Here is a 13,675-nt window from a genome sequence, read left to right as displayed (position 1 = left end):
TCCAGAGAGAGCCTCCAGCCTGGAGGAATAAGCCCAACAGAATTAGGATGAGAGGAAGAAGGGTAGGGAGGGCGAGGTGGGTGCGTGCCACTCAGCAGACTCCCACGGACAAGGGGAGAGGAACACTAAAGAGTGCCGGGCCTCGGAGCAGAACCTTCTGCGACGAGCCACACTGCCCGAGCCCGGAGCCAGTGCAGCCCACGGCAGTGGTTGGTACACTCTCTCATCTGATGCTGGTGAGAGGGAGAGCATCAGGGGTCAGCTCTTCCGCGCGTGGAGCAGGGATCCGAGGGCTAGAGAGCTAAATGCAACCCCACAGGGCCTTGTGGCCGCGGCGGACAGCGCTGGCCCTAAGCCCCGTTTCCTCACCCCTCCCTGCCCCTCCCAGGGGGTAGGAGAGGGGAGGGGAGGCTGTCTTTGCGGCTCTGGGTGGGCTTACCTCCCGCCCCTCCCCACTGCCAGCCGGCAGGGAGCACGTGCTGAGGGGACACGAGCCCCGCAGGCAGGCAGGCGGCCCCCCGAGGTTCCCTCCCACCCACAGGAGGTTCACACCAGCCTCGGAGCTTCATCTCCCCAGAAGCACTTGAGCAGCAGTGGTGGCAGCAGCAAGATCTCTGAGACACACTCCTGCCAGTCGTGGAGTGTTTGTTTTTGTTTTTTAAGCAACGTGTATTTTAAGACAAGAAAATTTAAAAGACACCTACCTAAGCTGAATTCTAGAATGGGCTCATCTGGATCTTGTATACTTCCTGGATAAAAAAGAAATGACAGAAAAAAATCACCCTTAATAAACTTTTCCCTGCTTTCAGATTTGATGCAAAAAACTCAACACACTGGTGGCAATCATTTCACAATATGTATAAATTAAACCATCAAGCTGTATATCTTAAACTTATAGTGATATATGTCAATTACTTCTCAATAAAACTGGGAAGAGGGGCTTCCCTGGTGGCGCAGTGGTTGAGAATCTGCCTGCCAATGCAGGGGACACGGGTTCAAGACCTGGTCTGGGAAGATCCCACATGCCGCGGAGCGACTATGCCCGTGTGCCACAATTACTGAGCCTGCGCGTCTGGACCCTGTGCTCCGCAACAAGAGAGGCCGCGATAGTGAGAGGCCCGCGCACCACGATGAAGAGTGGCCCCCGCTTGCTGCAACTAGAGAAAGCCCTCGCACAGAAACGAAGACCCAACACAGCCAAAAATAAATAAATAAATTAAAAAAAAAAAAAAAACTGGGAAGAAAAACCCAACGCTCTGCTTTCTTTTCCCTCACAAACTGTTATAGGAGATGATTTCTTTGTTTTCTAAACATTTTATTTTGAGATTCCTAAGAAGTCTCTGACCCCGAGACCAAACCCCCTCCCACTCGGGTCTGCACACTCACAACACAAAGGGCTTTTATTAGGGTCTGGGCACTTGCCAGACAGGCACTGTGGACATTCCCACGTTATCTATTGGCAGATGAGCCCTGGAGGTGCCCACACAAACTGGAAAACTGATGGCGGGCAGGTTCCAGTGGAAGCAATTCCCAGGAAGAGGGCTGAATTCCCCCCATTCCAGTTCAAGCAGAGGGATGCCAGGCCTGGCCCTCCCAGCGCTGCCACAGTACGGGACCCGCGGGCAGGCCCGGTGAGGCTCACCTGCCAGAGAGAGGCCAAGCATGTCGGCTGCCACATCAATGGTGGAAGCCCGCTGCATCGCACGGGCCCTGGTGCCATGGCGAGGGCTGTGCTCTCTTGCTGTCATGATGTCATTGGTGACGATGTGCTTCCTGTTCCTGGGTCAGACCACGCCTGATTCCCCGGGAAGCGCTGTCACCAAGCCCTAGTCCCCTAAGGTGGCAGTAGTCCTGAGAAATAAAAACAAACACTGTTTTTTTTTAAAAACAAACAACAACAACAACAAAAAACAGGGATGGTGACAAAGAGACACTGTGCCCTCATGGAGAGAGCACGCTGACCTACATGGACAAGATGCAGCAAAGCCAGGGTCCTCTGGCAGATGAGGGGCCAGGACGGAGAGTCCGATGAGCTAGGCCCCGTCTAGTCACCTCCTCTGTACTCACACACACTCCAGCACGGTCCGTCCGTGGGATCCCGTAAAGAAATCATGTTCTCTCCAACAGAGACATGCCACATTAAATGATGGCTTAGATCTAATCATCAACTATGGCCTTTGATATTTTCTTGTTTGCTTTATTATGTTTTTCCACTGGCAAGTCTCAGAGCCTCTTTACAATCATAAATCAGCTCACTACCATCTCTGTTAGAAAGATAAGAGACGCAAGAAGAGGTCTGGCGCCCACTGACCAGGACAGCACAGCAGAACAGTGGAGACCAAAGGCATGTCTCCAACCTTGCTCTCTCCCTCCCAGGGGTACAGGAACTTCACGTGTGTCGGACTCAGGCTTTCTTTCCCACAAAACGTGACAATCTACGCCTCAGTGGATAGTGCTGTGCTGTGGATACGGAGGTCTCTGGGCAAAGGGCCACTGCAGGCTGAGCCACACAGATGCTCCAGCCCAGCACAGAACTCACTTTCTGCTCTGAGAAGTGGGTTACCCAGCAAGGAGTGAGTTTCACATATTCTTCTAACCCTATGTGCTACAATCCCTGCTGTCTCCGGAAGGAGACTAATTAGACTAATAGACTAATTAGACTAATAACTCCTCTCAAAGGTCCCCATATATCCAAACGCCCCTGTCTTCTCAAAGTGCATCAATGCCTTTGCATCTGAAGGGCCTGTGTTCCCACTCTTGGGTTGATTCACCCAGCAACTAACTTACTGGACATGTTCGTCCTTGGACCAGTAGAGACACATGGCATTTCTTCATAGAAGCACATCCAAATCCATCATCTAAAAATAGAAAATTATAAACTTAACAAGCTAGTCAAACATGAAGTTCTCGAGAATGCTTATTATAATGTACTGATATATGTTATAATTTTAATGCCTAGAAATGTGGGGAAGCCAAGAGCTACTACATGTTCCTTTGAGCTTCACGCCCCAATCTAACCTTTTGACTCAAAAACAAAGAGTTTGCACAAAGCCCCAAAGAACGAGAAACGGCAAGTGCCCATTCCTATCCCCCATCCTGGGGTGATCCAGGGGAAGGGGGGACAGCCATAAAGGGCCTGCTGGGCAGCTGGGATGTGGTTCAGGGAAAGGAGGAGATAAGGAGCCTGAGGCCCAGGCTTCCTGCTCACAAATGTCAGGCCCTGGGAGAACCTGGGTGCCTCTGAGGCTCCGCTATTTGGTGTCTAAGATGAAGGTGGTTGTACCCACCTCACGGGGCTGCAGTGAGAAGCAAATGTGCAAGAAAGGGAGCGGGCTCTGCAAACCCGACCTAGCTCCCAGCCTACCGCCGCTGCCTGGCCCCTGCGCGCCTTCCCGCGGATCGGAACACCCAGGCTCCGACTCGGCCCAGCACTGCTGGGGGCTGCAGGGCAGACCGCAGGGCCCAGAGCGAGAGCATCTGAAACTTCCAGAGTCCGTGGTGGAGAAGACAGGAGGATCAGTGCGCGCAGCCCTCGGACAAACCCGACATCCCTGCAGGCTGTGCCCCTCCCCCTCCCACTGGGGCCCCCAGGGACCTTGGGCCTGGGCACCTCAGCAGAGAGGGCAGTAGCCTGGCTGGGGAGGCCCCGAAGAAGACACGAAGGGGAAGACTCACCAGTTTGCTGACATCAAAAGGCATACAAGTCAAAAATATGCAATGACAGTGGAACAGACTGGGAAAGTACTTGTAGTACTAATATCCGTATTTTACAATAATGTTTACACAACTTGACAAAAAAAAAACTCACTAAAAATGCAAGCGGCAAAAGGTATGAATTCATAAAAGAGGGATACATGTAGAAAATACTTTGGAAAAGTGACCAAACTCAATCATAATGAGGAAAGCAATGCTAAATACACCTTTAGTTACCTAAAGTAGGCGTCTAAAAGAGGTTTGTTTGTTCTTCTAATGAGAATGTGCTTTGCTGGCAGACCTAGGGGAAACTCTATAGGGCTCTCCTACATTGTTGATAACATTTTAGAGAGGTTCGAGCATTTCAGAAACCAATTTAACATTATTTATCAAAATCCGTAAACAATAACAAAATTCTGGCCAGTGGTCCAGAGATGCTAATTGTAGCACTCCTTGTAATGACAAACACTGGAACCAATCTAAATGCCCAGCTACAGATAAGTGCATTCTGGAACATCTATAAGAAACACTACCATATGGCTGTTAAAATGATCATAATAAAGGCAACACACATAAGAAGTCCTTCAACCTCGTTAGTCATCAGGACAATGCTAATTGTAACCATGAGATACCTCCGCGTACCTACCAGAAGAGCTAAAATGAAAAAGACAGACAGTACCAAGTGCTAGCAAAGATGTGGACAGAATAAATGGGGCCCTGATACACTGCTAGTGGAGTGTAAGATGGTGCAGCCATGCTGAGAAACTGGCAGTACCTACCCACACTGAACGTGACCTGGTATGTAACTCAGTGCAATTGGTAACAGAAACGCACACTTAGGGTCACCAAAAAAAAAGCTGCAAGGAACACTTAAAGCTGGGAATTCCCGGGCAGAATTCCAGTGGTTAGGACTTGGTACTTTCACTGCCAGGGCCCGGGTTCAATCTCTGGTTGGGGAACTAAGATCCTGCAAGCCGCACGGTGCGACCAAATAAAAAAATAAATCTAAAAAAAAAAAAACCCCAACACTTAAAGCAGTAACATTTATAATATTCAAAAACTAGGAACAATCCAAGTGTCCATCGACAGTAGAATGGACAAAACAACACAGATGACTCTTAGGAACAATGTCAAGGGGGAAACCCAGACCCACGAGAGCATGTTCTAGGCAATTCCATCTCTGTGAAGTTCGGGCACTGGCCAAAGGAGTCTGTGGTGTCAGAAGTCGGGACAGTGGTGTCTCTGAGGGGCAGGACTGACTGGGGAGGCTGTGAGGAGGCTTGTGGGCTCTGGTGTGTGCTGTCTCCTCATGTGGGTGCTGGTTCCATGAGTGACTTCACTGTGGGAAGTTCACTGCGTTGTGTATGAATGATCTTTACACCCAGTAAAAAGGCTGATTCCTTTAATGACTATACTAAAGACAGCATAGCATGAAAAAGTGTTTACGTCAGTTCTGCATCTTGTGTGTTTTTAATGAAATGTTCTACCTGTTCTCTGGTTAAAGCCATTTAAAAAGACTGGACAGAGCCAGCAGGAGACCACACCAAGATGATGGCCACGTTTGGGGGCGTGACCACGGGGAAACGTTGTCTTTCTCAGCTTACTGCCATCCTCCCGCGTCACTGAAAGCCGCCGCCATGCTGGCCAGAGGTAGAGGCGGCACGCGGAGCATGACCTTTCCCTGTGTGTCCCCGGCATCCCCTCGCCCCGCCTGGCTGCCCTGCTCAGCTTGTTAGTGAGCTGCCGTCACCCCCCTTCACTCGGGACAGTGGAGACATGCCACCTAACAGAGGACAACATCTGTACCCCGGCATCCCGCCAGTCCAAGGGAGGCTCCCCACCCCCCTGCCCTTGCAGCGTCCCCAGTGGCCCGTCCCTTCCCCTGGAGGGTGGTTGGTACCATGAGACTCTGGGGACAGAAATGCTTGAAGGGGAACATCTACAGGCTAATTTTACACGTAACAGAATTCACAGATCAGAGAAGCTTTTAGTTCACAAGGACCTTAGAAGCCACCTCATGGTTATTTGGGGGCATCTAATTAGGATCTGCGATTTAAGTCATCAGGACCCAGAACACGAAGCTGATTTGCACAGCTGAACTAGACTTCCCTTTATTAGTCTCATTAATTGAAGGTAATTCGCCAAGGATTCTGATATTCCCAAGGTCCCTGGTTTTCCTCCTAGCCCCATTTGAAGACCAGAGCTCATTAGCAAGAAAAATGACTTAAAGAGGACAGAGAGGGTGTGGGAGTTGTTTAGGAGACTGGAATTTTTTTCTTCGGGGCAGGAGAGAAGCAGTAACTCATGAAACTAACTGCCTCGGCTCCTGACTCTGTGAGAGACGTGTGACCCCTTCCATCAAATCAGCAGCAAAGCCGATGACATCCCTTCCGCCCAGTGCGGGCAGGGAGATGTGGCCGAGGGAGCATCAGCAAGTCCACGGAGAGGACGCTGTGACTCACACGGCTTTGTGGGGTTCCTGAGGGTCACCAATGACTGTCGGAAGCGTCCAGAGGAACCGGTCTTGGGAAGGCCTGCCCTCCTCCTCCACAGAACAAGGTGCCTCAGGCCTGGCAGGGGTCTGGAGGCCCCTCCGCCTCCGTAACCTCTGCTGAGCAGAAGTTCAGGGGGGAGGCCAGCTCCACTGGTATCTGTCAGAGCACTGGGGTCTTCTCAAAGTCATCTTAAAAAGGAGTTGCATGGATGAGCATGGAAATCCAGGCAGGGTGACTTCCTCAAGGTCAAGTGGAGGTAAAGGATGAACTACCGGCATCAACCCAAAGCCAGAAGCCCCCGTACCACTGGCTCTCTCCCTGCCATCCCAGCCCTCCCCACCCTATCGCTGTCACTGCTGTGGGCAGCAAACGGGCCAAGGGCAACCCTTCCCAGTGCTCTGCTCTCCAAGAGGGAAGGTCAGACGAAAGATGAGTCAGAGCAGCCCTTGAGGAGGAGGCTAGTTCACGAGTCAGAAAGAGGAAGTGCTTTCTCTCAAACCCCCCAATCCAGGATGGCCACGGTCACTGATGGATGAGGTGTCACACTGATCACTGGCACCGAAAATCACTGGTTATAACCCAAGAGAGACAGCTGCCCCTTCCTGCAGGAAGCCTCCCCTGCAGCCAACAGCCCTTCTGCAATGGAGCAGGATCCGGTAGGGCCCTGCTGGGTACAAGTCCTCTCTGTGTCCCCTGTTTCTTGTTTGTAGGAAATAGGCTTCATTCAGCCTCCTTGACCTTCCCGGAGCTCCAAAGGGCAGATTCAAACAGCTGCTAATCAGGGAAGGGAGGGGATGCAGAGACAAGGGAGGAGCAGTCAGGACACAACAGTGCAGCCTTGGGGCAGGGTCCTGGTTCCCCCTCAAGGAATATATATAACAAAACATCTCTGAGTTCTTCTGCAGGAACTAAGACCCCACCCAGGTGGAGGATGGTAACTTCTGGCTGAGCACCAGATTCCTGGAGCACTGCCCTGTCACCTCACCACCAGCCAATCAGAAGAAAGTCTGCACAAGGTGGAAGATAAAGAAGACTCTGAGCCCCTCCCCAAATGATTCTTCTTTAAAAACTTTCATGGTCGAGCAGAATCTTTGGAGTTGGTTTCTGGACACAAGTCCCCCATCTCCCCAGGTTGCCAGCCTCCTGAACAAAGCAGCCTTTCCGTTCCTGCCAGCACTTGGCTCTCGAGTATTGGCTTTTGGGCATCAAGCAGCCAAACCTGAGTTTGCTAACATTTCCTCGCAGAGGCTTGCTAACCCACCAGGCGGTCTACACCTCAGGACGATGCACTTCCTGTGTGGCAGCAGGAGAGCCAGCCAGGCACCTGTGTCTCGTGGACGCCAGACCTAAAGTCCTTGCTTCCTCCATATCCTCCTGGGCACCTAGCTCAAGCCTAAACATAGAAGAGGGATCTAACAAGCACCTACTGGGTAAGAAACCATCAAGGTCCGAGGCAGACCACACCTGCCACCAGGCTCACTGACGGACTGGTCCCTCCAGCGGCGTGTGACCACTGCAGAAGGATGTACACCAGCTTAGATGCAGACAGTGAAGTGGTTGTGGGATCCCCTCTTCCTTGGACTCCCTGCTATGTGCAGGGGCCTGGTGGGCAATTCCACGGCCCCAGGGTAAGGTGGGGTCACTCAGTGGATGGAAACTAGGTCCCCAGACTATGGGGCAGGCAGAGCCCCCGCCCCACCACTTCCCCACACACAACCTAGGCCGAGCTTAACCTGACTAAGAAATAAACCTGTGCTGTGGGAGACTGGGGGGGGGTAGGTGGTTGTTATAGCAGCTAATGTTAGTTACCTTGACTAAAGTCTGGCGCTTTCCAGGCACTCAATAAACGGTTACGATGAAAATAAAAATTACAGGGGCTTCCCTGGTGGCGCAGTGGTTAAGAATCTGCCTGCGAGTGCAGGGGACACGGGTTCAAGCCCTGGTCCGGGAAGATCCCACGTGCCGCGGAGCAACTAACCCCGTGCGCCACAACTACTGAGCCTGTGTTCTAGAGCCCGCGCGCCACAACTACTGAGTCCGCGCGCCACAACTACTGAAGCCTGCGCCTAGAGCCCGTGCTCCTCAACAAGAGAAGCCACCACAATGAGAAGCCCGCACACTGCAACGAAGAGTGGCCCCCGCTCGCTGCAACTAGAGAAAGCCCGCGCGCAGTAAGTAAGACCCAACACAGTCAAAAATAAATAAATAAATAAATATTTTTAAAAATAATAAATAAATAAAATAAAAATTACAACCACAAGTTAAAACTTACTGCACGATGGGCTTCCCTGGTGGCGCAGTGGTTGAGAGTCTGCCTGCCAATGCAGGGGACATGGGTTCGAGCCCTGGTCTGGGAAGATCCCACATGCCGCGGAGCAACTGGGCCCGTGAGTCACAACTGCTGAGCCTGCGCGTCTGGAGCCTGTGCTCCGCAACAAGAGAGGCCGCGATAGTGAGAGGCCCGCGCACCGCGATGAAGAGTGGCCCCCACTTGCCGCAACTAGAGAAAGCCCTCGCACAGAAACGAAGACTCAACACAATCATAAAATAAAATAAATTAAAAAAAAAAATGCAAACCTTTAAAAAAAAAAAAAAGAGTGGCCCCCACTCGCCGCAACTAGAGAAAGCCCTCGCGCAGAAACGAAGACCCAACACAACCAAAAAATAAATAAATAAATTTATTAAAAAAAAAAAAACTTACTGCACGATGCTTGGGAAAGAATGATGTTTTGTGCTCTGGATGAGGTAGCCCAGTTCATGAGAAAAACACCCACAGGTGGCAGGAAGAGTTCCAGGAAATAAGAGGAGCACAGAGAAGTAAAAAATCCACTTTAGCAGGTCGTCAACCAGACAAATCTGTCATTCCCTCTCTAGCTCCAGGTCAGGCTCGGGACACCCTGATTTCTCTCCTGCCCCTCTCCCACCCCAATATCCCCTGGCGAGGCCTGGACCTCACCACTCCAGACACACCCTATGGTGGATGCTGGCCTTAATATTAGTTGAGAAAGCAAGTTCTCTGAGGTGGCCTCAGAGCTGTTAATCCAACCAAGAGAGAAAAAGGGACCCATCACTACCACTGCCACCAAAATCAACCTCTGGTCCCACGAGTTCCCTGGAGTCCGCTGGGAATTGAGGCCACCCAGGGCTCCCTGATCTACACCCAAGAGGAAACTTGATACGCTGGGGACTTCAGGGCCACCAATTCCTTAAAGCCCAGCAAATAAGAGAATGACAACAGCGTGGGTGCAAACTCCATGGCGTGGGTACAAACCTGCGGGCGGGCACACAGTGGCTGGGGGGCAGCTGCCAATGACAAAAATTGAATGGGTAGAGTCATGGCAGCTGGGGTAAGAGGGAAGGGCAAGGCCAACACAGAGGAACAGGAGCAGTGTCTCTGCAACGGCCAAGGGCAAGGGTGAGCAGCAAACTGGAGGCTGCGCTCCAGGGAGAAGGCAGTGCTGGCCAGAGTGCAGGCTCAGAGCGCCCAATGTCAAACAGCTCGCGGGCATCTGCCCAGGTCAGTCACCAGCAAAGGAAGAGCCGGCATATGGGCAAGGACCAGGAAGGCCCAGACTGTGAATGTTCCAGAACAACAGCCAATGGCAGCAGAAAATTCCTCTGGCTTATATTTGGAACCGATGAATGTGTGCTTCTACAGGAAGACTCAGAAATGTAAATGCTGTCAATCAAGTTCTAATGCAAGGAAAGTGACAGAATGGCTGTGGTCGGAGAAGCCTGCTGCCGGGGTGAGGGGAACACACACCTTTCCTGAAACAGAAATCATGAGCAGCCTGCCGAGGAGGGTTACAGAAGAGATGTTACACTACGGAAACCTCCGCCACCTGATGTAAAGCAGAGTCGGGCTGTAGGGTGGGGAGGAGCCACCAAGCGCAGAGCACAGGGTGGGTTCCAGGAGGCGGGGCAGGAGGAGGGGCCCTGGGGGTCAGGGTTCCTTTATTCTAATTTGCTCACCTTGGGGACTTCTCCGCCCACTGGATGCTCCACCCCCCCGTGCCTCTCCCCACCCTAAAAGGTGTAAGAGGGGAAGCTGGGACGAAGTGAGACAGTGGCATGGACATATATACACCACCAAGTGTAAAATAGATAGCTAGTGGGAAGCAGCCGCATAGCACAGGGAGATCAGCTCGGGGCTTTGTGCCCACCTAGAGGGGTGGGATAGGGAGGGTGGGAGGGAGACACAAGAGGGAGGGGATATGGGGATATATGTATATGTATAGCTGATTCACTCTGTTATACAGCAGAAACTAACACAACACTGTAAAGCAATTATACTCCAATAAAGATGTTAAAAAAAAATGCATAAGAATAGTGGAAGCGGGCTTCCCTGGTGGCGCAGTAGTTGAGAATCTGCCTGTCAATGCAGGGGACACGGGTTCGAGCCCTGGTCTGGGAAGATCCCACATGCCGCGGAGCAACTGGGCCCGTGAGCCACAACTACTGAGCCTGCGCGTCTGGAGCCTGTGCTCCGCAACAAGAGAGGCCGCGACAGTGAGAGGCCCGCGCACCGCGATGAAGAGTGGCCCCCGCTCGCCACAACTAGAGAAAACCCTCGCACAGAAACGAAGACCCAACACAGCCAAAAATAAATAAATTAATTAATTTAAAAAAAAATAGTGGAAGCAAGCAGGTCTTCCTTTTTTTCTGTTTAAAAAAGCCAACCGCCTAGGAAAGATCTTAATTTTTTAAACAAAGTCAAATATGCCTCCTCACCACAAAAAGCCAGGAATGCTGGCTGCGGCAAAGGCCAGAGGTCCCAGGAACAGAGACCAGGGCGGAGGGCACCTGGGAGGGCTCTGAGGGGGCACACAGGCAGGCCTTGAGCTTGGCCCCAGGCCCGTGCTCTGGCCCCAGGCCCATGCTCTGGCCCCAAGCCCACCAGGCCCCAGACACTCTGGTCCACAGCACTCTCGACACCTGCCCTTCTGGGACCTGGATGCTTGGGTCAACCAGCAGAGGCCCAGAGCTGGTCCATGAGTCCAAGCACCTGCTCAGTCAAAGTCACTTCAGACCCCTCCTGCACGAGTGACAGAGCTACTGAGCTTCTCCCAGCCTCAGTTTCACAATCTGTAAAACAAGAATAACAGCACTACCACCTAGGGATGCCCTGAGGAGCAAGCACGTACACAGAGAAACACATGACAGCCCACACAGGGCCTGGCACCAAAGGCCTCCATGTGACACGCGGAGTTTCTCTCCTGGGCTTTCCTAACCTCCCACGTGTTGGGTCCACACTACATTCTTCCTGGGGCATCTGCGAGCCGGAAGGCCTTCCCTCCAGCTCAGCCTCTTCACATGTACAACTCCGCAGCCTCCCTGGGTTCTCCAACCACAACTCCTCCCCCAGGTCCGTGGCACTTAGCTGTGATTCAGTTTATAGTCATCACATTTTCTAACAATATCCCTAAAATTTAGGCTTACAGGCTGCTGTTGGGAAGGAATGGGTGAACGGAGGACCCTTCCCGGAGGCGGTGGGGCTTGGTGAGGGAGCCCGGGCACTGGTGTCAGCCACTGGGAGCCATGTCACCTCCACAGGGCGCCTTCCCTGTGCTGAGGTTTCCTCACCTGTAAGATGAGGACACGACCGCTGGTGGGAGGAATCCACGGTGCCCCAGTCAGAGGGGAGCGTGGAAGGAGACCCTGCCCCCACCCCAGGGCTGTGCCTCGGGCTGGACATCCTTGGGATTCTGTTCTCCAGAGGGTGGCCCCCGGCTCCCCTGCACTGGAGAAAGCCTGGGGGGAGGCCACTTCCTCCTTCCCCTTGGACCCAGCTCTCTCCTACTTCCTGCTCTAGCCCCTGTGCAGGGAGGGCCTGGGGCCTTGGCTGGGACTCCAAGAACGAGGCCTAACATGTGAGCGAGCTGCAGAACATCAGTTCAGTGTTGCTGGCATTTAACTGCCAGAAAATGATGTGTCTTAGAAAGGCAAGCACAGGATAATAAGAAATGTGCTGCAGTTGGTGTACAGTCTCACCTGCAGACACAGACAAGCCGACCCAGGGCTGCACTGGGCCTGCGCTCAGCAGGGGACAATCAATCTGTCACCTCGTGCGTCCTCCCATTCCCCCAAGTCCCGCTCGCTGACAGTGACACTCAACAGGTAGCGTGGCAATGAGTTCACCCGATTTGATTAACTAACCTGCCTCATTAGTCTAATGAATACGGCAGCTGACAGAATTTAGTGCCTTAACCCAGATTCAATGCACATCTCTGGACTCCAGTGGGAAGAGTCAGGCACTGGGTGGGCCGTGGATATTCCTCTAAAGCAGGGGTCCCCCACCCCCCAACCCGTACTGGTCCGCAGCCTGTTAGGAACCGGACGCACAGCAGGAGGTGAGCGGCGTGCGCGAGCGAAGCTTCATCGGCCGCTCCCCATCGCTCGCGTTACCGCTGGACCATCTTCCCCCTGCTCCCCACCCCCCAAACCTGGGTCCGTGGAAAAACTGCCTTCCACGAAACTGGTCCCTGGTGCCAAGAAGGTTGGGGACCGCTGCTCTAAAGGACAGCAAGGGGGGGGGGGACGACAACAGGCAGGGCGGTGCCCTGAGCAGGACAAGCCCAGACCGTTCCAGCCGCAGCCCCGATCCCCCGGCCCCTCAGTTCTCCCACCTCGGTTGATGGCGGCTCCAGCCTTGCACTGGCTCCAGCCAAGAAACAAGATCAGTGCAAGCGCCTGGACTCCTCTTCCTCTCACATCCACACCCAATCCATCAGCGACTCGTGCCAGTGGTATCCTCCCCAGAGATCCGGACTTCAACCCGGCTTCTGACCGTCCCCCTGCAGTCCCCTGTCTGTCCCCACGCAGCACTGGCGAGGCTGTGACGCTTCCCGCCCCGGCCTCCTCGCTCTTGAGACCTCCCCGGCCGGCTGCCCTCTGTGAGGCTGCCCTTCTTGGGACGCCAGGGCAGCTCTCTCGCTTCCCGTGTGTCCTTCCTGAAAACCAGCTCCTCCAGGGGGTCTTGGGGACAGCCCGGTCTAGAACTGCAGCTCAGCCCCTGTGACTCGCCTGCAAACCACGAACCTTCAGGGGAATTTCAGCAGGAACTAGTCTGAAACTAAGGTGCCCTGAATAAACTGCTTCAAAGTGCCTGTGTGAGCACCGCGGGTCTGGGTGCTCACTTCTGGGAGAGGAGACACGTGTTACTGGTAAGCACGCGGCACCAACAGCATCTGTGGTCCCTCTGCCACGACAAGCCTCCCTCCCCCCGCACCCACCCTCCAGCTGCCTTCCACAGGTGCCTCCCCTCTCTGGCTTCTACACCTCCTGCGCTTTCTTCTCTATCAACTGACCATCTCAGGTCTCTCGTGGACCAGGTCTCAGGGACACAGAGATGAACAAGACTTGCTCAGGAAACGCATCACAAGAAACGTAGCGGAAACATGAATGGTGGGCCCTCTGAGGGCCATTCTGGTGCTAGTGAAACCTCTTCTGAGACCTTCCCCTGTGCTGTTCCCCCCCGTTCCAGCAGA

The 13,675-nt window shown here is 53.2% G+C and overlaps 1 protein-coding gene across 7 annotated transcripts in view; it reads right to left on the bottom strand.

The window, feature by feature from the left end:
* INPP4A (inositol polyphosphate-4-phosphatase type I A) overlaps positions 1-13,675 on the bottom strand; it is a 127,290-nt gene that overhangs the window by 54,869 nt on the left and 58,746 nt on the right. For all 7 annotated transcript variants that reach the window (XR_009703747.1, XR_009703746.1, XM_061210690.1 and 4 more), the window contains exons 2-4: positions 2,788-2,858; positions 1,643-1,851; positions 705-749 (exon numbers count right to left, since the gene is read on the bottom strand). Coding sequence is in view for 5 of the 7 variants with exons in the window: in XM_061210690.1 (XP_061066673.1) it covers positions 705-749; positions 1,643-1,748 (151 nt within the window). In the remaining 2 variants the exon portion in view is untranslated. The remainder of the gene's footprint in view (positions 1-704; positions 750-1,642; positions 1,852-2,787; positions 2,859-13,675) is intronic.

The sequence above is a fragment of the Eubalaena glacialis genome, chromosome 14 (assembly GCF_028564815.1).
Source record: "Eubalaena glacialis isolate mEubGla1 chromosome 14, mEubGla1.1.hap2.+ XY, whole genome shotgun sequence".
Classification (NCBI taxonomy): domain Eukaryota; kingdom Metazoa; phylum Chordata; class Mammalia; order Artiodactyla; family Balaenidae; genus Eubalaena; species Eubalaena glacialis.
The sequence above is the reverse complement of the archived record's forward strand: the minus strand, read 5'-3'. Positions and strand labels throughout refer to the sequence as shown.